This window comes from Bombina bombina, chromosome 6, assembly GCF_027579735.1.
Source record: "Bombina bombina isolate aBomBom1 chromosome 6, aBomBom1.pri, whole genome shotgun sequence".
Classification (NCBI taxonomy): Eukaryota; Metazoa; Chordata; class Amphibia; order Anura; family Bombinatoridae; genus Bombina; species Bombina bombina.
This window is the reverse complement of record NC_069504.1, coordinates 44,496,648-44,521,056: the sequence shown is the minus strand read 5'-3', so window position 1 is coordinate 44,521,056 and position 24,409 is coordinate 44,496,648. Positions and strand designations below refer to the sequence as shown.

Genomic DNA, 24,409 nt, shown 5'->3' with positions numbered 1-24,409 from the left:
ATCGTTCAAGATGGAAACCATTCGAACACTTCTTCCTTCCATCCAGGAAGGTCAATTCATGACCAAGGTGGATTTCAAGGATGCGTATCTACATATTCCTATCCACAAGGAACATCATCGGTTCCTAAGGTTTGCATTCCTGGACAAGCATTTCCAGTTCGTGGCGTTTTCTTTCGGATTAGCCACTGCTCCTAGGATTTTCTCATAGGTACTAGGGTCCCTTCTGGCGGTGCTAAGACCAAGGGGCATTGCTGTAGTACCTTACTTGGACGACATTCTGATTCGAGCGTCGTCCCTTCCTCAAGTAAAGGCTCACACGGACATTGTCCTGGCCTTTCTCAGATCTCACGGATGGAAAGTGAACGTGGAAAAGAGTTCTCTATCTCCGTCAACGAGGGTTCCCTTCTTGGGAACTATAATAGACTCCTTAGAAATGAGGATTTTTCTGACAGAAGCCAGAAAAACAAAACTTCTAGACTCTTGTCGGATACTTCATTCCGTTCCTCTTCCTTCCATAGCGCAGTGCATGGAAGTGATAGGTTTGATGGTAGCGGCAATGGACATAGTTCCTTTTGTGCGCATTCATCTAAGACCATTACAACTGTTCATGCTCAGTCAGTGGAATGGGGACTATTCAGACTTGTCTCCGAAGATACAAGTAAATCAGAGGACCAGAGACTCATTCCGTTGGTGGCTGTCCCTGGACAACCTGTCACAAGGGATGACCTTCCGCAGACCAGAGTGGGTCATTGTCACGACCGACGCCAGTCTGATGGGCTGGGGCGCGGTCTGGGGATCCCTGAAAGCTCAGGGTCTTTGGTCTCGGGTAGAATCTCTTCTACCGATAAATATTCTGGAACTGAGAGCGATATTCAATGCTCTCAAAGCTTGGCCTCAGCTAGCGAGGGCCAAGTTCATACATCAACCATCAGGGGGGAACAAGGAGTTCCCTAGCGATGGAAGAAGTGACCAAAATCATTCTATGGGCGGAGTCTCACTCCTGCCACCTGTCTGCTATCCACATCCCAGGAGTGGAAAATTGGGAAGCGGATTTTCTGAGTCGTCAGACATTGCATCCGGGGGAGTGGGAACTCCATCCGGAAATCTTTGCCCAAGTCACTCAACCGTGGGGCATTCCAGACATGGATCTGATGGCCTCTCGTCAGAACTTCAGAGTTCCTTACTACGGGTACAGATCCAGGGATCCCAAGGCGGCTCTAGTGGATGCACTAGTAGCACCTTGGACCTTCAAACTAGCTTATGTGTTCCCGCCGTTTCCTCTCATCCCCAGGCTGGTAGCCAGGATCAATCAGGAGAGGGCGTCGGTGATTTTGATAGCTCCTGCGTGGCCACGCAGGACTTGGTATGCAGATCTGGTGAATATGTCATCGGCTCCACCATGGAAGCTACCTTTGAGACGAGACCTTCTTGTTCTAGGTCCGTTCGACCCACTCCAGCTGACTGCTTGGAGATTGAACGCTTGATCTTATCAAAGCGAGGGTTCTCAGATTCTGTTATTAATACTCTTGTTCAGGCCTGAAAGCCTGTAACCAGAAAAATTACCACATAATTTGGTATATCTGTTGGTGTGAATCTGCAGGATTCCCTTGGGACAAGGTTAAGATTCCTAAGAGTCTATCCTTCCTTCGAGAAGGATTGGAAAAAGGATTATCTGCAAGTTCCTTGATGGGACAGATTTCTGCCTTGTCTGTGTTACTTCACAAAAAGCTGGCAGCTGTGCCAGATGTTCTAGCCTTTGTTCAGGCTCTGGTTAGAATCAAGCCTGTTTACAAAATTTTGACTCCTCCTTGGAGTCTCAACCTAGTTCTTTCAGTTCTTCAGGGGGTTCCGTTTGAACCCTTACATTCCGTTGATATTAAGTTATTATCTTGGAAAGTTTTGTTTTTGGTTGCAATTTCTTCTGCTAGAAGAGTTTCAGAATTATCTGCTCTGCAGTGTTCTTCTCCTTATCTGGTGTTCCATGCAGATAAGGTGGTTTTGCGTACTAAACCTGGTTTTCTTCCAAAAGTTGTTTCTAACAAAAACATTAACCAGGAGATAGTTGTGCCTTCTTTGTGTCCTAATCCAGTTTCAAAGAAGGAACGTTTGTTGCACAACTTGGATGTAGTTCGTGCTCTCAAATTTTACTTAGCAGCTACTAAGGATTTCAGACAAACTTTGTCTTTGTTTGTTGTTTATTCTGGTAAACGGAGAGGTCAAAAAGCAACTTCTACCTCTCTCTCCTTCTGGATTAAAAGCATTATCCGATTGGCTTATGAGACTGCCGGACGGCAGCCTCCTGAAAGAATCACAGCTCACTCCACTAGGGCTGTGGCTTCCACATGGGCCTTCAAGAACGAGGCTTCTGTTGATCAGATATGTAAGGCAGCGACTTGGTCTTCACTGCACACTTTTTCTAAATTTTACAAATTTGATACTTTTGCTTCTTCTGAGGCTATTTTTGGGAGAAAGGTTTTGCAAGCCGTGGTGCCTTCCATTTAGGTGACCTGATTTGCTCCCTCCCTTCATCCGTGTCCTAAAGCTTTGGTATTGGTTCCCACAAGTAAGGATGACGCCGTGGACCGGACACACCTATGTTGGAGAAAACAGAATTTATGTTTACCTGATAAATTACTTTCTCCAACGGTGTGTCCGGTCCACGGCCCGCCCTGGTTTTTTTAATCAGGTCTGATAATTTATTTTCTTTAACTACAGTCACCACGGTAACATATGGTTTCTCCTATGCAAATATTCCTCCTTAACGTCGGTCGAATGACTGGGGTAGGCGGAGCCTAGGAGGGATCATGTGACCAGCTTTGCTGGGCTCTTTGCCATTTCCTGTTGGGGAAGAGAATATCCCACAAGTAAGGATGACGCCGTGGACCGGACACACCGTTGGAGAAAGTAATTTATCAGGTAAACATAAATTCTGTTTTCTGTATTTTTTTTTTTTCTGCTATCAGGGTTAGTTATCCTTTGCTAATGGGAGCAATCCTTTGCTAAAATTGTGTTTTTTACAAAGATTTGCTGCTATAACTTTTCAGTTTATTAATTTTCAACTGTCATAACTTTTTCTGTGCTTCTTATAGGCACAGTACGTTTTCATATTATAGTAAATTACTTGAAAAGTATTTCCAAGTTGCTAGTTTATTTGCTAGTGTGTTAAACATGTCTGATTCAGAGGAAGATATCTGTGCTATATGTGCTAAAGCCAAAGTGGAGCCCAATAGAAATTTATGTACTAACTGTATTGATGCTACTTTAAATAAAAGTCAATCTGTACAAATTGAACATATTTCACCAAACAACGAGGGGAGAGTTATGCCGACTAACTCGCCTCACGTGTCAGTACCTGCATCTCCCGCTCGGGAGGTGCGTGATATTGTAGCGCTGAGTACATCTGGGCGGCCATTACAAATCACATTACAGGATATGGCTACTGTTATGACTGAAGTTTTGGCTAAATTACCAGAACTAAGAGGTAAGCGTGATCACTCTGGGGTGAGAACAGAGTGCGCTGATAATATTAGGGCCATGTCAGACACTGCGTCACAATTTGCAGAACATGAGGACGGAGAGCTTCATTCTGCGGGTGACGGTTCTGATCCAAACAAACTGGATTCAGATATTTAAAATTTTAAATTTAAGCTGGAAAACCTCTGTGTATTACTAGGGGAGGTGTTAGCGGCTCTGAATGATTGTAACACAGTTGCAATACCAGAGAAAATGTGTAGGTTGGATAAATATTTTGCGGTACCGGCGAGTACTGACGTTTTTCCTATACCTAAGAGACTTACTGAAATTGTTACTAAGGAGTGGGATAGACCCGGTGTGCCGTTCTCACCCCCTCCGATATTTAGAAAGATGTTTCCAATAGACGCCACCACACGGGACTTATGGCAAACGGTCCCTAAGGTGGAGGCAGCAGTTTCTACTTTAGCTAAGCGTACCACTATCCCGGTGGAGGATAGCTGTGCCTTTTCAGATCCAATGGATAAAAAGTTAGAGGGTTACCTTAAGAAAATGTTTGTTCAACAAGGTTTTATATTGCAACCTCTTGCATGCATTGCGCCTGTCACGGCTGCAGCAGCATTTTGGTTTGAGTCTCTGGAAGAGACACTTGAATCAGCTCCATTAGATGAGATTACACACAAGCTTAAAGCCCTTAAGTTAGCTAACTCATTTATTTCAGATGCCGTAGTACATTTAACTAAACTTACGGCTAAGAATTCCGGATTCGCCATTCAGGCACGCAGAGCACTGTGGCTAAAATCCTGGTCAGCTGACATTACTTCTAAATCTAAATTGCTTAATATACCTTTCAAAGGGCAGACCTTATTCGGGCCCGGGTTGAAAGAAATTATCGCTGACATTACAGGAGGTAAAGGCCATGCCCTACCTCAAGACAGAGCCAAACCTAAGGCTAGACAGTCTAATTTTCGTTCCTTTCGTAATTTCAAAGCAGGAGCAGCATCAACTTCCTCTGCACCAAAACAGGAAGGAGCTGTTGCTCGCTACAGACAAGGCTGGAGACCTAACCAGTCCTGGAACAAGGGCAAGCAGGCCAGGAAACCTGCTGCTGCCCCTAAGACAGCATGAATCGAGGGCCCCCGATCCGGGAACGGATCTAGTGGGGGGCAGACTTTCTCTCTTCGCCCAGGCTTGGGCAAGAGATGTCCAGGATCCCTGGGCGTTAGAGATCATATCTCAGGGATACCTTCTAGACTTCAAATTCTCTCCCCCAAGAGGGAGATTTCATCTGTCAAGGTTGTCAACAAACCAAATAAAGAAAGAGGCGTTTCTACGCTGCGTACAAGATCTTTTATTAATGGGAGTGATCCATCCGGTTCCGCGGTCGGAACAAGGACAAGGGTTTTACTCAAATCTGTTTGTGGTTCCCAAAAAAGAGGGAACTTTCAGGCCAATCTTGGATTTAAAGATCCTAAACAAATTCCTAAGAGTTCCATCGTTCAAAATGGAAACTATTCGGACAATTCTATGGTGGCTTTCTCGGCCACATCTGTCCAGGGGGATGCCATTCAGCAGGCCGGACTGGACAATTGTAACAACAGACGCCAGCCTACTAGGTTGGGGCGCTGTCTGGAATTCTCTGAAGGCTCAGGGACAATGGAATCAGGAGGAGAGTCTCCTACCAATAAACATTCTGGAATTGAGAGCAGTTCTCAATGCCCTTCTGGCTTGGCCCCAGTTAACAACTCGGGGGTTCATCAGGTTTCAGTCGGACAACATCACGACTGTAGCTTACATCAACCATCAGGGAGGGACAAGAAGCTCCCTAGCAATGATGGAAGTATCAAAGATAATTCGCTGGGCAGAGTCTCACTCTTGCCACCTGTCAGCAATCCACATCCCGGGAGTGGAGAACTGGGAGGCGGATTTGTTAAGTCGTCAGACTTTTCATCCGGGGGAGTGGGAACTTCATCCGGTGGTCTTTGCCCAAATACTTCGACGTTGGGGCAAACCAGAGATAGATCTCATGGCGTCTCGACAGAACGCCAAGCTTCCTCGTTACGGGTCCAGATCCAGGGATCCGGGAGCGGTTCTGATAGATGCTTTGACAGCACCTTGGACCTTCGGGATGGCTTATGTGTTTCCACCCTTCCCGATGCTTCCTCGATTGTTTGCCAGAATCAAACAGGAGAGAGCATCAGTGATTCTAATAGCGCCTGCATGGCCACGCAGGACTTGGTATGCAGATCTAGTGGACATGTCATCCTGTCCACCTTGGTCGCTACCTCTGAAACAGGACCTTCTGATCCAGGGTCCCTTCAAACATCAAAATCTAATTTCTCTGAAGCTGACTGCTTGGAAATTGAACGCTTGATTTTATCAAAACTTGGTTTTTCTGAGTCAGTTATTGATACCTTAATACAGGCTAGGAAGCCTGTTACCAGAAAGATTTACCATAAGATATGGCGCAAATACTTATATTGGTGCGAATCCAAGAGTTACTCATGGAGTAAGGTTAGGATTCCGAGGATATTGTCTTTTCTACAAGAAGGTTTAGAAAAGGGTTTATCCGCTAGTTCCTTAAAGGGACAGATTTCAGCTCTGTCCATTCTTTTACACAAACGTCTGTCAGAAGTTCCGGACGTTCAAGCTTTTTGTCAGGCTTTAGCTAGGATCAAGCCTGTGTTTAAAACTGTTGCTCCACCATGGAGTTTGAACTTAGTTCTTAATGTTTTACAGGGGGTTCCGTTTGAACCCCTTCATTCCATTGATATCAAGTTGTTATCTTGGAAAGTTCTGTTTTTAATGGCGATTTCCTCGGCTCGAAGAGTCTCTGAGTTATCTGCCTTACATTGCGATTCTCCTTATCTGATTTTTCATTCAGACAAGGTAGTTCTGCGTACTAAACCTGGGTTCCTACCTAAGGTGGTCACTAACAGGAATATCAATCAAGAGATTGTGGTTCCATCTTTGTGTCCTAATCCTTCTTCGAAAAAGGAACGTCTGCTACACAATCTAGATGTAGTCCGTGCCCTGAAATTTTATCTACAGGCAACTAAGGATTTTCGACAAACGTCTTCCCTGTTTGTCGTTTATTCTGGTCAGAGGAGAGGTCAAAAAGCTTCGGCTACCTCTCTCTCCTTTTGGCTTCGTAGCATAATACGGTTAGCCTATGAGACTGCTGGACAGCAGCCTCCTGAAAGAATTACAGCACATTCTACTAGAGCTGTGGCTTCCACTTGGGCCTTTAAGAATGAGGCTTCTGTTGAACAGATTTGCAAGGCTGCAACTTGGTCTTCTCTTCATACTTTTTCCAAATTTTACAAATTTGACACTTTTGCTTCTTCGGAGGCTGTTTTTGGGAGAAAGGTTCTTCAGGCAGTGGTTCCTTCCGTATAAAGAGCCTGCCTGTCCCTCCCGTCATCCGTGTACTTTAGCTTTGGTATTGGTATCCCATAAGTAATGGATGATCCGTGGACTGGATACACTTAACAAGAGAAAACATAATTTATGCTTACCTGATAAATTTATTTCTCTTGTAATGTATCCAGTCCACGGCCCGCCCTGTCACTTTAAGGCAGGTAATTTTTCCATTAAACTACAGTCACCACTGCACCCTATGGTTTTCCTTTCTCTGCATGTTTTCGGTCGAATGACTGGTAATGGCAGTTAGGGGAGGAGCTATATAGCAGCTCTGCTGGGTGAATCCTCTTGCACTTCCTGTTGGGGAGGAGTTAATATCCCATAAGTAATGGATGATCCGTGGACTGGATACACTACAAGAGAAATAAATTTATCAGGTAAGCATAAATTATGTTTTCCTAGCTATCGGCCTTTTCTTTTACGCTTTGTTTTGTGTTAACTTTCCATTCTTGTATCCTTCAGGTGAAAGAGAACCTCCTATCCTGCAAGATGCTGCTTCACTGCAAGCGCGATGAGCTGAGGAAACTATGGATCGAGGGGATCGAGCACAAACATGTCCTGAACCTTTTGGATGAAATTGAAAACATTAAGCAGGTGCCTCAGAAACTGGAGCAGTGCATGGCCAGCAAGCACTACCTGAATGCCACCGACATGTTGGTACGTGATTCCTATGCAAATGGATACCTAAATATGGTGTCCTGATGCTCTCTGGATGCAATGCATGGTTTGGTAAACAATTAATTTGACCTAATTTCTTTTTATGTATCGTCTTATTAAACCCCAAATTTTTCTTTTATGGTTAGATGGTTAAACAAGTTTCACATTTATTTCTATTATCAAGTTTGATTTTTTTTCTCTTGGTATCCTTTCTTGAAGTACCAGCAATACTGGGAGCTAGCTGCATACATCCAGTGAACCAATGCGAATAGGCATAGATGTGCAAGCACAAATCAGCAGCTAGTATTGCATTGCTGCTCCTGAGCCTACCTAGAATATTCTTTTCAACACAGGATATCAAGAGAATGAAACAAATCGGATAATAGAAGGAAATTGGAAAGTTGTTTAAAATTGCATGATCTATCTGGATCATGAAAGAAAAATTTAGGGTTTCATATATAGGTTTTTTTTACTTTCTGCTTTGTGTCCAATCTGTTTTCATATAATTGGAAAGCTTCATTTTCTTCTTAAAATGGGGAGAGTCCAAGCTGCATTCATTACTTTTGGGAAATACAGAACCTGGCCACCAGGAGGAGGCAAAGACACCCCAGCCAAAGGCTTAAATACCTCCCCCACTTCCCTGGTCCCCAGTCATTCTTTGCCTTTCGTCACAGGAGGTTGGCAGAGAAGTGTCAGAAGATTATGGAATAGTCTCTTAGAATTAATAACCACAGGTAGTACTCTACGAGATGGGACTGGAGTTTTAAGTAGTCCTGTGAGCCTCTCAGTGAGAGCATGGACGAAAGTTTGAGTCCGGAGATGCAGGGAGAGTCTTTCTGTGACTGGGCGTGGTCATCTTTTGTGGCGCCGGAGAGGGTCTGTTCTCTACTTGTCTGGGTCATAGGAGGTGGTGAGTGTCCTAGCCATTGGGGGTGTGAGGTGCCAGTTATTTTTGTCTAAAATTTGTCCGGTCAAAATATGGAGGATTCTGATTTTTCTGAGGAGGATTTCTCTGATTCAGAGTCCGCTTCCTGCTTAGATTGTATGGAGGCCTGGGTAATCCAATCCATGCAATTATATTCTGTATGCCGTAATAGAGTGCTCCTTTCTTTCTCTGGGGAGAGATTGGAGACCGCTGAGCCGTCCGCCTCTGAGGATTCTGTGTTCCGTGAGGTGCGTTTCCTGGAATTTTCTGTTCCTACACAGGCAGTTTTCCCAAATACCGTTACCCCTTCTCCGGTAGGAGGTTTATTTCCACCAGAGGTTGCTGCTCGGTTGCACATGGCCATATTTTTGTCATTGGTGCATTTACAGCTTCCTGAGGGCCAGCAAAGAGCTTATCTGTGTCCCCTTAATCTGGGGGCACCAGGTGAGATGGGTCTTTCCTCTGGGGGAGCGGTTCCCTCTGAGGCTTCAGGGGTACAGCCGTCAGGGTCGTGGCCTTTACATGCCAGCCGGAGATGAGTTTTGCCTTTTAGATTTAGACGGATGCGCCTGCGTGTACTGCTGACGCAGGTATTGGAGGCTTTGGAGGATTTCAGTCTTTATTTGCCACCGGATCCTCAGTCTTCTGATTCTGATGGCGAACAGCGCTAGAAGAGTGGAGGGATGTGGATCCTACTCCTTATGTCTTTTTTGTTTGTGTATCTAATCCCAGCTCTGAGCTCTTGAAGAATCAGGTCTTTGACAGGCTGGCCCTGTTAGTGTTTCCATTCCTCTTTGGCGTTCACCTGTGGGTGCGGCCTATTTTCTTTTGATCTGGTTAGGATGTGTTTTATTTCTTTATTTTGGAGCTCGTGGCTGTTTGTAGTCTTTCCTTGTTAGGGAAAGTCCTTTTTCTCTGGGATTTTGATGCTAGCGATTTTATGGTCGCTATAGATGTTACTTCCGGCGGAAGTCCAGAAAAAAAAAAAAAATTTAAGACCATGTTAAAGCCTAAAGGTTATTTGTCTGTTGTTTGTCTATTTTGTTTAATCTAGCCCTGCTAGGGTTTAGAACTTTCAGTTAGCCCTTGAAAAGTTTGGTTGTACCCTTGTCAGCAGGCTGGTCCTGGTTGGGTACTAAGTTTGCTTACCTCCTTGTTACAAGGTTGTTTTTCTTGTTCTACAAGTTATAGGAGGCCTTTCTATCCTAGATAGGCTGGTCCTACGTTATTTCATCTTGGTGGGCCATCCGATGTTGGTCGTGTTTTGTCGCTGCATAGCTTATGTGGTTTGCTGGGATTAAGAATTCTGCTATGGCAGTATATTTTTAGTTCCGGAGGTCCTTAGATAGGAGCTAGAGTCTTCCCTTCCGAGGGGAGAGGATCAGATGACTGCTTGGAGATCTCCAGTACCTGGTGTAGGGGGTGATTATTCCCCCCTATTGGTACACCTTGTGGTTTGGATTGTCTGATTTTCAGATATCTTTTGCCAGTGTTTCTCTCCTTTTTTTGAGGATTGCTATGCTTTTCACTTTCCCTTGCCTTTTTTGGTTAGGACTTTCGGTCATCTGGTTGCGGAGACTAGGTTCTTAGGGACCGTTTTGGACCCGTAGTATCCATTTTGGATCCTATATACTTGGGGATCTGGGGGATTGTTATGTAGTCTCTCTTCTTGTCAACCGATAGGAGTTTTAGGATGCTCATTCATTCGTTAATTCCTTGAGCTGTAGGTTTTCTGAGGGTTGATCCAGACTGGATCTTTAGAGACTGTAATATTCTCTCAACCATGGAGCTCTGATCTCTTTTGGGCCCTTCGTTTGTCTTTGGACTTTGTAGATGGTATCTTAGAGGCCTTTTTAGGGCTGAGTGGACAGCCACTGGGAAACATCATGAAAGAGTTCAAGATCCCATGGGGATATGGCATGCATCAACTTTGGTGCAAATTTCATTTCCAGGTAACTTTGTGGTTGTTCCGCAAGGTTTTTGGTCTGGATCCGGTATCTGGTTTTGGGGGTCCGTTTTTTTTAACCTAGTCCTGGTCTTTGACATGGCCTTTGGTTACTCTGTTTACAAGATTTTAATAGTCTTGGATCTGTCCGGCGTTCAGTAGCAGGCTTATTTTTCCCAGTCCTGGGGAAATCTCCTTGTTCTTTCTATGGCGATTCTTTTTCTCTCTTCTGGAGAAATGGAGGATGTTTTTCCTGGGTATTTCTTTACTGGAATATTCCTGGATTTCTTCGTTTTCCTAATATTTGGAAGGATCTGGTCTACAGATCTGCAGTTGGCTCCTCTCTGAGGTAGTTTGCCTCATCTGACTCTAGGAGTTAAGTGGGTCGAGGGTTTCTCTTGTGTGCAGTGTACCCTCCCTTCGGGTTTCTGAGGGGTAATAAGGATAGGTATCCTGGTTCCGGAGTTAGTCTCTCTGGGTGTCGGTGCCTCCTTACTGCTTCTTTTCCTTAAGAACTCGTGGTTGGGAATTTATTATCTGACCTCTGGGCCTTGGCGATGCTGGGATTTTTTAATCTCTTTTGTCCTTGGAACATTAACAGTCACTTCTGTGATAGGGCTGTTCGATCGGAGTAGGGGTCAAGAATTCTGACTGCTCTGTTTGAGCATCAGCCATGTATCTTGTCTCCAGAAGGATCCTTACTTAGGTTGGGAGGCCTTGCAGTTGGTCCGGGAACCTTCAGTTAGCGGGTAGTTGGTTCTTCCTTATTGGCCAGGGTGTTGTCCTCCCTTACCCTGTTTTCTAGTAGGGGGGGAGTTGGTCCGCCCTGCTTTCTGAATTTTTTTTTCTCTTGTTCCTTTCCAGGAATGTCCTGGTGCAAGTTTGCTAGCTACTCGGTTGGCTAGTTACTATGGTTTGACGTTTCGTCTGACTGCATAGCCGATGGAAGCCTGTAGCTTTCGTTTGTGGCATAAACGGATGATTGCGTTCCTGTTCTGCTACTGGGGTTTTTTCTGACCTTCGGGTGTTCAGTTAGCTGTCTATGTTAATTTAGTCTTGTTCTACCTTTTTTGTCCTTTTGTCCTTCTGGGACTTCGGTTCCGATTAAGGCTTTACTTTGGTTCCTTTTGGATCCATGTAGGAGGTTGTTACAGAAGCATTAGTTATTTTGTTGTGAAGAGCTTATTTCCCAGCAGCAATGCCTGAACCAGCAAGCCAGCGCCTAAGAAGGGCTCCAAGAAAACCGTAACAAGTTTCATTTCATAAAGAGTTAACTCTTTTTTTTCAGCTTTTAGAAACTATTGTCTAATCACCTCTGGAGCCAGACTGCTAATTGATAAGATGAACTTGTAAACTTGTTATCTTAAGTACTGTAATCCTATTGTGGCCTGTCAAAGGACAGTGCTCTCTATCTAAATGTGTGATGGGGGATTTTGTGCTTCCCCCCCTCTCCCCCTGGGAGTGCCCTGTGTGCATGTAACCTTAATAAAAAGCAGGCTGGGCATCCCAGTCCTGAGTTCTTGTTTGACCCTCAATCGCAGCGTTGACTCGTTTTTGTGGGCAGAAGGGTATCCTAGCTGTACTGCAGCTAAGGGAGATTATTCTATATTTGCGAGACTCATATAGAATACTATGGAAAGCAGCTTCTCCCCTCTTTAGCAATAGGGATCCAGGCTACTAAGCGGTCCATCTCTCAGCGAGACTAAGGGTAACCGTAACATTTGGCGGCAGCGGCGGGATTTTCCTGGATTTCCTAGGAGAGGTACAGAACGGATGGAGAGCGCTTACGAAAAATTGAAGCGTACAACCCTAAAAGATTTACTTGAAAGCAGAGGGGGGTACGCCAGCAACCGGCCGAGGAGAGAGCTGATCGCAGAATTGACCGAACTGGATCAGAGCTTCACAATGGCGGAAACACCGACCACGATTAGTGACGAAAAAACCAGGATTGTTCGGGAAAGGCTCTCATTATACGGGCCGAACCCCTCCATGGAATTGGTACAGCAGTTGATGGCGGAGGCGGACGAGGATATACGAGAGACTCGAGCCCACGAACTCAACCTAGCGAACGCACACCGCAATGCTGAAGCCCCGCAGGTAATCATCCCTGTCGAAAATGCTGGGAGGCCCAAGATACCCTATGCGGCATTTCGACCCTTCCTAGAGAGCGAGACAGGGATTGATGAATATTTGGCGGACTTCGAAAGGCAATGTGCCCTGCACCAGATTCCCAACAGAGAGTGGCCCACGATATTGTCTGGGAAACTATCCGGGCGAGCCCTGGAAGCCTTTCGTACTCTGGGTGCTGAGGAAGTGACACAGTATGAGCTAGTTAAGGAGACACTGTTGCGACGGTACGCTGTAACTCCGGACACGTATCGCCGACAGTTTCGGGGCACGGAAAAGAAGCCTAACGATACCCATATGGAATGGGCGCACCGAATGCGGAGAGCGGCAAATCACTGGCTGAGCGGAAGTAAAGCGGTGACTGGGGAGGAAATTTTACAATTGTTTCTCTTAGAACATTTTTATAATGGCATGGAACAGCAAGGGAAGGAATGGCTGCGAGACAGGCGGCCTTCTACCTTAGAAGAAGCAGCCAAATTGGCCGATGAACATTATGACTCCCGTCTTCACGAACCCATGAACTACCGAGCTCCAGCACGGGTCGAACCCAGAGAGGTTTACCGTGCACCCCCTCGTGCTGAATTCCGAGCCCCGGTGCCCACAGGGCCCGTCCGACACTCAGGACCACCCAATAACAGCTCTGAGCGTCCCAGACCGACTTGCCACCGATGCAAGCAACCAGGGCATTTCATGGCTAGCTGCCCCCTTAATACGCACCAGACACCCAGGAATTACAATTACCCCTCTGGGTCCTATCGTCCGGCCCGGGCCCTCTGTGTTAACCAAGAGGCCCCTATGGAGGGATATGTGGGGCCGCTTCACGAGGCAGACCCTGTATATGCTGCCTCAGATAACCGCCAGCACCATCGGCAGAGGGTATGGCTCGAGGGGCGATCTACCGAGGGATTGCGAGACACAGGGGCTACTATCACGCTGGTACAGAGTCATTTGGTGCCAGAGCACAAGCGATCCGGACAGACTGTGGCCGTTAGAGTGGCGGGGGGGGATGTGTACAAAATTCCAACAGCTAAAGTGCATCTTGATTGGGGAGCGGGAAAGGGGGCTGTGAACGTGGGCCTAATGGATAATTTACCTGCCGAAGTACTACTGGGCAACGATTTGGGCCCCATGACTTCTGCCTATGCTCCAGTATGCAACAACGAGGCGGACCCAGTGACTACACGGGCCCAAGCCCGGACGGAGCGAGAGCTCTCACCAGTGCGGGAGACACAGGTAAGACCTACCCCGACCTTGCCTGACAGGTTAGGCCCCATACCCTGGGACACCCCAGATGCTTTCGAGGCAGAGTCTAAGACTGACCCGACCTTACAAAAGTACCGGGAACGAGCAGGGACCGGAGGGGGCGGGGCAGATAACGAAACATTCTTATGGGAAAAAGGGAAACTATACCGCTGGACAGAGAAAAGGGGACAGCGTAGGCGACAGCTGGTAGTGCCCCACAAATACCGTCAAGAAATCCTCAAAATAGGCCACGACATCCCCTTAGCAGGCCACCTAGCCGTTACCCGTACCCTACACCGCATTACTCACACGTTCTTTTGGCCAGGGGTGCACGCTGACGTTAGAACTTACTGTAACACCTGCGATGTGTGTCAACGAGTAGGAAGGCGAGGCGATCACCCTAAAGCCCAGCTAGTAAATATGCCCATTGTAGAGGAACCCTTCAGCCGGGTTGCTATTGACCTAGTGGGACCACTGGCTACCCCTAGTCCCTCCGGTAAGCGATACATTCTTACCGTAGTGGACTACGCTACCAGGTACCCAGAGGCTGTCGCCCTATCCAACATACAAGCGGATACGGTAGCGAATGCACTAGTACAGGTGTTCTCCCGGGTAGGATTTCCAAAAGAAATCCTATCCGACCGAGGCACCCAATTTACGGCTGAATTGACCCAACAACTCTGGCAGGTTTGCAAAATTAAGTCCCTCCTGAGCTCCCCATACCACCCCCAGACGAACGGGCTGTGTGAGAGGTTCAATGGGACCCTCAAGCAAATGCTCAAGACGTTCACTCAGGAATACCGAGACTGGGAACGCTTCCTGCCGCACCTCCTATTTGCTTATCGGGAGGTGCCCCAGGAAACGACAGGGTTCTCTCCCTTCGAGTTGCTCTACGGAAGAAAGGTACGGGGACCCCTAAACCTGATCCGGGAGCACTGGGAGGGAGAGATGGAGGCTGACGGTGTCCCAGTTGTGCCATACGTGCTGGAACTCAGGGACCGAATGGAGCAATTAGCCAAATCCGTGCGGGCTAATCTCCAGTTGGCCCAGAGAAGACAGAAAGTATGGTACGATCGGGGGGCCCGAAAGAGAATCTTCACCATAGGACAAAAGGTGTTAGTACTTAAGCCGGTGAAGACAGACAAATTGCAGGCGTCCTGGCAGGGTCCCTACCAGATCGTAGAGAAAAGGGGAGACACCACTTATGTGATAGCTAGCTGCCACGACAACAATCTTAGAAAGACATTCCATGTAAACATGCTCAAGGAATATTTTGAGCGACCAGAGAACGTGACGGCCGTATGTTGTTCCCCTCAGGAAGACCCAGACAGTTTACCCATTCCAGACCTATTAGAAAAGAGCCTCCCCACAGGTATAGTGGCGCAGGTTCAGATAGGGGACCGACTTAGCCCCACTGAAAGGGAGCAGCTCAACCAACTCCTCCAGTCCAAACACCTCACCTTCTCCCCGAAGCCAGGGTACACTACTTTAACCACCCACCAGGTAGATACTCCGGGACAAGCTCCCTTGCGCCAGGCTCCGTACCGAATCCCCGAAGCAGTTAGGACAGGAATGAAGAAGGAGATCGATGAGATGCTCCAGCTCAGGGTAATTGAGCCCTCCGATAGTCCCTGGGCCTCCCCAGTTGTCTTGGTGCCCAAGAAAGATGGGACCACCCGGTTCTGCGTAGACTATCGGAGGCTCAATGAAAATACCGTGACGGACGCTTACCCTATGCCCAGGGTAGACGAGCTACTCGATCGTATAGCCAGGGGAAATTACCTGACCACTATTGACCTCTGCAAAGGTTACTGGCAGATTCCCCTGGCCCTGGAGGCTATCCCCAAGTCGGCATTCGTCACCCCATTCGGCTTATATCAGTTTAGGGTAATGCCGTTTGGGATGAAGAATGCCCCAGCTACATTCCAGCGCTTGGTGGATAGGCTCCTGGATGGCTTCCAGAGTTTTGCTTGCGCCTACCTGGACGACATAGCGATCCACAGTGAGTCCTGGGAGGACCACTTAGCTCATGTGGGAATGGTTCTGGATCAGATCCGGGCTGCTGGCCTGACTCTGAAGCCAGAAAAATGCCACTTTGGGATGGCCGAGGTACAGTACCTGGGTCACCGGGTGGGGTGTGGAAAGCAGCGACCAGAGCCGGCCAAAATAGAAGCTGTCGCCAATTGGCCCACCCCCATCACTAAGACTCAGGTCCTAGCCTTCCTGGGCACGGCAGGGTACTATAGACGGTTCGTACCAGACTACAGCACACTTGCCAAACCCCTGACTGACTTGACCAAGAAGAACTTACCTCGACAGGTCCTGTGGTCTCCCCACTGTGAAACGGCTTTCCAGGCTCTCAAAAATGCTCTAATTAACGCTCCTGTCTTGGCGGCCCCAGCCCTTAACAAACGTTTTATCGTCCATACCGATGCTTCCATGTTCGGGCTGGGAGCCGTCCTCAGCCAAGTAGGCGAAGATGGAGGGGAGCATCCAGTTGCCTACATCAGCCGGAAGCTCCTGCCCCGCGAAGTCAGCTATGCAGCGGTCGAAAAGGAGTGTTTGGCTTTGGTGTGGGCATTAAAGAAATTGACTCCCTATTTATATGGTCAGGAGTTCACTCTGGTCACCGACCATAACCCGTTGGTGTGGCTGAACCGGGTCTCTGGAGATAACGGCAGGCTATTACGTTGGAGCTTATCGTTGCAAACCTTCAATTTCACCATTACTTACAGACCTGGGAAACAGAATGGCAACGCCGACGGGTTGTCCAGACAAACCGACCTCAGCCCCGCATAACCAGCGGTCTGGACAGCCTTAGTCTGCCCCGAAAAGGGGTCAGACCGTGTCTGCCAGAGTGTTCCACAGAAAGGGAGCAATGTTACAGAAGCATTAGTTATTTTGTTGTGAAGAGCTTATTTCCCAGCAGCAATGCCTGAACCAGCAAGCCAGCGCCTAAGAAGGGCTCCAAGAAAACCGTAACAAGTTTCATTTCATAAAGAGTTAACTCTTTTTTTTCAGCTTTTAGAAACTATTGTCTAATCACCTCTGGAGCCAGACTGCTAATTGATAAGATGAACTTGTAAACTTGTTATCTTAAGTACTGTAATCCTATTGTGGCCTGTCAAAGGACAGTGCTCTCTATCTAAATGTGTGATGGGGGATTTTGTGCTTCCCCCCCTCTCCCCCTGGGAGTGCCCTGTGTGCATGTAACCTTAATAAAAAGCAGGCTGGGCATCCCAGTCCTGAGTTCTTGTTTGACCCTCAATCGCAGCGTTGACTCGTTTTTGTGGGCAGAAGGGTATCCTAGCTGTACTGCAGCTAAGGGAGATTATTCTATATTTGCGAGACTCATATAGAATACTATGGAAAGCAGCTTCTCCCCTCTTTAGCAATAGGGATCCAGGCTACTAAGCGGTCCATCTCTCAGCGAGACTAAGGGTAACCGTAACAGAGGTGATTTGGAATTTTTATTTTCTTTGCTCTCCTCCGTCGGTAGCGTATTTTCTACACGACTTTGTCCTTTTGCAGCCTGGTAGCCGCTCTTTTTCGAGTTCTGCTAGGGGCTTCTCTCTCTTTTTCCTTGAATCTTCGAGGGTTCTTTCAGACTTTCTTTTCTGATTCTTCCCTAATTTTTAGTTAGGGAGAATGTGGTGTGGGAGTTTATTTGTTGTTTCACTTGCCATTGTTCATGAAGAGGTTTTATTTGTGTGCTTCTAGAGACTGGGACTTTGTCTCCTCAGAGGTTTTTGTGCTCAGTGGAGTCCAGAATTTAGAGTGTTCTTTTTTTTATTCTAATTGATATGCAATTACCTTTTGTCATCTTTCCATATTTTGGTTCTTCCTGCTTCTGTTGAAGTAGTTTTTTATCGGGAATCCGGGTTGTGTCATGCTGTGGTGCCATCAAAATTGGCCGCCTTTTTGTGCTCGCCCGTTTGCATTCAGTGCCCTCTATAAGCTTGGGTATTGATTTCCCAAAAGTAATGAATGCAGCTGTGGACTCTCCCTGTTTTAAGAAGACAAATTTAAATTATGCTTACCGATAATTTTCTTCTGTACAGGGAGAGTCCACAGCTCCCCGCCATTTTTTTTTCTGTGGGCGGCCTTAAATTCTTTTTTCTCCGTTCTTCTGGAACCTTTTTTTTTTTACCCTGATGTTTCTCCTACTGTTCCTTGTTCCCTTGGCAGAATGACTGGGGGATGAGGGAAGTGGGGGAGGTATTTAAGCCTTTGGCTGGGCTGTCTTTGCCTCCTCCTGGTGGCCAGGTTCTGTATTTCCCAAAAGTAATGAATGCAACTGTGGACTCTTCCCATACAGAAGAAAAGAAAATTATCAGTAAACATAATTTGTTTTTGCTTGTTGTGATTCTGAGCAACTCATCTTTGACTTCTCTTCTAGTCTTTTGAAGTTGGATGAGAAACAAGGTTGATAGTAGGAAATGTGAGGATAAAATGAGTTTAATAAGTCACATTAGTTGAAACAAGCACTTGAGTTTGTAGCCCGTGTACCGCTCTATAGAATTTGTCTGTATCTCAAAAATGATCTGTTTAATGCGACATTCTAATGAAAAATAAAATGACCATATTTTATATATATATTACATTCTTTTACTGTGTATCGTGATCATTTTCATGAAAGCCCATAACAATTTGTAATAACTGATATTAAATTAATATTACATGATTTACATCAACATAAAAAGCCAAAACTCTAGTTAAAGTGATGGTAAATATACAGACGGCTAGCGCTACTTAAAGGGACATAATACTCATATGCTAAATCACTTGAAACTGATGCAGCATAACTGTAAAAAGCTGACAGGAAAATATCACATGAGCATCTCTGTGTAAAAAAAGAAGATATTTTACCTCACAATTTCTTCAGCTCAGCAGAGTAAGTTCTGTGTAAAAAGTTATACTTCAGTTACTGCCCAGCTGCAGGTAAAACAATAAAAGAAATGAATTGCAGCCAATCAGCATCAACAGTGCTGAGGTCATGAACTCTTTTACTGTGATCTCATGAGATTTCACGTAACTCTTATGAGATTTCATAGTAAACCTCCTTAAACTGAATAGGGAAATAATATGAGTGTGCACTAAAGCTCACTCCCTTAGCTGTCCCGGGACAGACATACTGATTTGCTGCTTATAAGTGCTTTACAATGGGATGTGGCTACTGAGGAACTTTTGAGGTAAAATATCTTTCTTTTTTACATAAAGATGTTCAGGTGATATTTTTAGTTGGCTTTTTACAGCTATGCTGCATCACTTTCAAGTGTTTCAACATTTGGGTATCATGACCCTTTAAGTTACCTGTCGCTTCCAACAGAGACTCAAAAAGTGCTGCCCCCTCCCTATCTGCTGCTCTAGGCAAGTGCCTTGTTTGAAGAGGGCAAAATTCTCCCCTACAGTGCCTGCTCAGAGAGTTAGCAGTGGAGTGCATTGCGTCTGTGAAGACTTAAAGGACCACTAAACAGATTAGATTATCATAATTAATAAATGCTTTAAAAATGTTAGTGTAAAAGCACTTATTCAGATTTTTTTATTGTTAGTAGAATTTTTTTCTGGCAAATGTCGGTTCATTTTTCCTTTCCTCTGCATCATGTAACAGCCATCAGTCGAAGATTGTGCACATTTAGTTAATGGATGTGAATTGGAAAGTTGTTTAAAATAGTTTGCTTTATCTGAATCATGAAAGTTTATTTTGATTTTACTGCATAGAAGTCACTGCTGACTCTCTGAGAAGGTGAGGTGTCTGCATACAGCATATGTGCATATGCTGCTGAAAATTAATAACTTTTGCAAGAATTTTTTTTGCTAATGGAAGTATATTGCAAAAATGCTAATATTTAAAACTGATATGCCCCATGCACATTTCAAATTTGACCTTTTTAATCCCTTTAATGATTTTATGATTTGGCTCCAGTACACAAAAATATAGATACACAATCTGCTAAAATCTAAACAGATCTTTGCTGTGAAGTTGATATATTGCTGAGCCATGCCAGGAATGCTCACATCAAACAGTTCAAACAATTCTGAAACACCCTCAGTAAATCAATAATGTTCCAATAGGTGGTTTTCCAAATTACACTTTGTGCTGTGATGCCAATAAATTATTCTTGTGCCATACATTTGTAATAAAGTTCAGATCGTCAGTCAGTTACTGTGATACCTGTGTTAGCATAGATCGCTCTGTGCAGACAACCAATAGCAATATACCAGGGCTGTTGATCTTAAAGGGACAGTCTAGTCAAAATTAAACTTTCATGATTTAGATAGGGCATATCATTTTAAACAACTTTCCAATTTACTTTTATCATCAAATTTGCTTTGTACTCTTGGTATTCTTTGTGGAAAGCTAAACCTAGGTAGGCTCATATGCTAAGCTGTTGAATAGCCTCATATCAATGCATTGTGACAGTTAGACACTGCAAGTTCATGTGTGCCATATAGATAATATTGTGCTCACTCCCATGGAGTTATTTATGAGTCAGAACTGATTGGCTAAAATGCATGTCTGTCAAAAAAAAAAAAACTGAGCTAAGGGGACAGTCTGCAGAGGCATAGATACAAGGTAATCACAGAGGTAAAAAGTGTATTATTATAGCTGTGTTGGTTATGCAAAACTGGGGAATGGTAAATAAAGGGATTATCTATCTTTTTAAACAATAGACTGTTCCTTTAAAGTACAAGATAAGCTATTTAAATCTGGCACATACCCTGGTAACAAATCCATATATATTCTCTTACCCCTTCTAAGACTGATTGTGAGTATTAAAAAAACAAACAAAAAAAACCTTAAATGGATTCCATTATCAAATGTGCTAAATTCTTTTGGTATCCTCTGTTAAAGAGTAATCCTAGGTTAGCTCAGGAGCGTGCATGTGTCTTTAGCCATTTGGTAGCAATGTTTGCAACAGTGTTTATAGCAATGTTATGCATAGTTGCAAAAACTGTTGCCATAGATTGTTAAAAACATGTGTAAGCTCCAATCTGCTCACCAAGGTATACTCTTCAACAAAGGATAGCAAGAGATCAAAACAAATGTAATAATAGAAGTAAATTGGAATGTTGCTTAAAAAAACTGAATGAAACCATTAAAAATTTTGATTCCTTTCCTAAGATATGGTAAATACACAGCGTGAGTAATTACTGTTGGGAATATCACTCCTGGCCAGCAGGAGGAGGCAAAGAGCACCACAAACTGCTAAGTATCACTCCCTTACTCACAAACCCTAGTCATTATCTTTGCATTTGGTGCATGGAGGAGGTAAAGTTTAGGTTTCTGAAGAAAATTTAATCTACAAGCAAGTTTTGGGGTATAGCCATATTCCACGTCATTCCTTGCAGTCGGGTATTGGTGGCTTTAAAGCAGTTAGGAACTTGTAAAGAGCTACTTACTGCGTTTTCCTAACAATTGCTGCCCTAGTTTAGAAAGCCAGAGTTGGCTACTCTGTTCTTTCTTTTGCAAAGGTCTCTGTGAAGAACTGTGTCTTCTCATACCTTGTAACTGTCTACATGCCGGACAGCGGAGCAGGTAAGTGATTTTTCTTCCAGTTGGGGAGACCATGCACTTAACAAACACAAATTAAAAGACACTGCTTTTTTATTGGGACATAGATAATCCTGTTTGGGTTATACTGGGGCATGAAGCAGGCACTGTAGCATGTGTGAGACTAACATTTAAACTCTTTTAAAAAGAAAGGGTAAATTGATTTTATTAGGCTTTATTTTCTGACACATATTTACTTGATAAAGCAATAACATTTCAAACTGAAAGTAAGGCTGAATTTTATATTTCAGCAGCTTATTAATTTCCCCTTTGCTTTAAAATAAAATAATGCAACATTTTAAACTGTCAGGTTTGAAAAAACGGTTATTTCTGGTACTCAGTGTACCAGGAAGTAGTGCCTCTCTGTGTTGCAGCGGTAATTTGAGCTCGGCAATTGCGGTCACATGACCGGCTTTACTTCATAACGTTTCTAAGGAAAAAGTAGTTTTTCTCCATTTCTGGGTGATCCGGTCTTAACTGGTAGCGGTAAGGCACCTCAGTAATTGAGGTGTGGGGTTGCATGAGGGCTATTTTAGAAGTTTATTTAATGTTTATTAAAGTTTTTTTTCTCTTAACTTTTCTCATATAATTTTAGCTTTGGATCGATCCTAATTTGTGATAAAATTTAAAGTGTATTTTTTCTTTGGCTTATTTTAATTGAATATTAAAATCTTTGAAACTTATCTATACAAGTTTATTTACTGTTTCACAACATATCTGATATGGAGCAAGAGCCTGCTCTCGTGAATTCATGCTTATTATGTTAAGATGCACAAATTGCAGCTCCTATGCAATTTTGTTCTTCATGTGTCAAGAAAACCTTGCAAAATAAAGGTAAAATTTTTGAGCCTAATGTGTCTCAGGATGATGCTGATAAAATAATACCTCCGCTTTTTCCTGCTACGTCCCAAGCCTCAATGGCAATGCGGTTCCTCTATAACTCCTAGTGGAGTTTATTTAAAAGCAGAAATTGCTGCCCAGGTTTCTTCAGTGGTATCTGCGACATTAGCTGCCATTTCCAGATTACAGGGTTAAACGCAAGAGGAAATCTAGAAATTCAGAAAGTAAGGTGCCTGTCCTCAGTTCTGCTTCCCAAGTTGCCCTTTCTCTTAAGTCTAATGAGGAAGATACATCAGGACTTTCTGAGGGTGAAATCTCAGATTTGGACAGTATAATTCCTTCTTCTGAGACTGAAGTGGTATCCTTAAGATTTAAGCTTGAACACCTTTGTGTATTGTTAAAGGAGGTTTTAGCTACTTTAGATGACTCCGATACCCCTGTTGTCACTCCTAAGAAATCTAGTAAACGTAATAGTTTCTTTGAGGAACCTTCCACTTCAGAGTTTTTCCTTTGCCGGACCGTGCTAGGGAGATTATCTCACAGGAATGGGAAAAACCAGGGGTGTTTATTTCGCCGTCCCCCATTTTTAAGAAAATGTTTCCTGTCGAGGACTTCATTAAAGACCCTTGGTATACTGTACCCAAAGTTGAAGGGACCATTTCCACTCTGGCTAAGAGAACCACTATTCCTATTGAGGATAGCTGCTCTTTTAAGGATCCGATGGACAAGAAGCTGGAGGCTTATTTGAAAAAGATTTATGTTCATCAAGGTATCCAATGGCAACCAGTGGTGTGTATTGCCACCGTGACTAATGCGGCATCTTATTGGTTCGACGCCTTGTCCGATTCTTTTCAAGTAGAGACTTCCTTGGATGAAATTCAAGATAGGATTAAAGCTATTAAGTTGGCCAATTTCTTTATTGCAGATGCCATTTTACAGGTTGGTAGACTAGGAGCTAAAACTTTTAGTTTCGCTATCCTAGCCCTGGTCTGCGGACGTTGCCACTAAAGTCAAGCTTCTGGCGATTTCTTACAAGGGCAAAACCTTGTTGGGACCCGGTTTGGCAGAAACTATCTCTGATATTATGTCTGGAAAAGGGTATTTTCTACCTCAAGATAAGAAGAATAGGCCTAAAGGACGTCAGAGTAATTTTTGTTCCTTTCGTAAATTCAGAGGAAAGCCTTCCCCTTCTTCTTCCAAGCAGGAACAATCCAAGTCTTCTTAGAAACCCAATCAGTCTTGGAACAAGGGGAAACAATCAAAGAAACCTGCAGCTAATTCCAATCAGCATGAAGGGTTTGCCCTCGATCCGGGATCGGATCAGGTGTGGGTCAGACTTTCTCAGTTCTCTCAAGCCTGGATACAAGATGTCCCAGATCCCTGGACTGTGAACAAAGTATCCCAGGGTTACAAATTGGAATTCAAGACACTTCCTCCCAGAGGCAGATTCCTTCTCTCAAGATTATCTGCAGACCAGATAAAGAGAGAGGCGTTCTTGAAATGTATACAACATCTTTCCTCCCTGGGAGTGACAGTTCCAGTGCAGGAACAGGGTCTCGGGTTCTACGCTAACCAATTTGTAGTTCCCCAAAAAGTGGGAACTTTCCGTCCCATTCTAGACTTGAAGTGTCTAAACAAGTTTCTCAAAGTTCCATCCTTCAAGATAGAGACTATATGCTCTATTCTTCCTTTAGTACAAAACGGTCAGTTCATGACAACCATAGACCTAAAGGATGTATATCTTCATGTTCCTATTCACAGGGACCATCACAGATTCCTGAGATTTGCCTTTCTGGACAAACATTTCCAGTTCGTGGCCCTTCCATTTGATCTAGCCACGGCTCCCAGAATTTTTTCAAAGGTTCTTGGGGCTCTTTTGGCAGTGATCCGTTCTCGTGGAATTGCTGTGGCACCCTACCTGGATGAGATATTAGTTCAGGCGCCATCTTTTCAACAAGCAAAATCTCACACAGAGATATTGTTTCTGTTGTCTTTTCTTAATTCCCACAGATGAAATGTGAATCTGGAAAAAAGCTCCCTTTCTCCTGCTACAAGAGTAGTGTTCTTAGGGACCATAATAGATTCTCTATTGATGAAGATTTTTCTGACAGAGGTCAGGAAAAACAAAATAATTTCCTCTTGCCTTTCTCTTCAGGCTACTGCTCCTCCTTCAGTGGCTCAATGTATGGAGGTAATCGGTCTGATGGTGGCTCCATGGACATCA

General features: G+C 44.6%; 1 protein-coding gene across 1 annotated transcript in view; it reads left to right on the top strand.

Moving 5' to 3' along the window:
* EXOC4 (exocyst complex component 4) overlaps positions 1 to 24,409 on the top strand; it is a 1,163,948-nt gene that overhangs the window by 30,350 nt on the left and 1,109,189 nt on the right. The window contains exon 3 of the mRNA XM_053716390.1: positions 7,357 to 7,551. Coding sequence (XP_053572365.1) covers positions 7,357 to 7,551 — 195 coding nt within the window. The remainder of the gene's footprint in view (positions 1 to 7,356; positions 7,552 to 24,409) is intronic.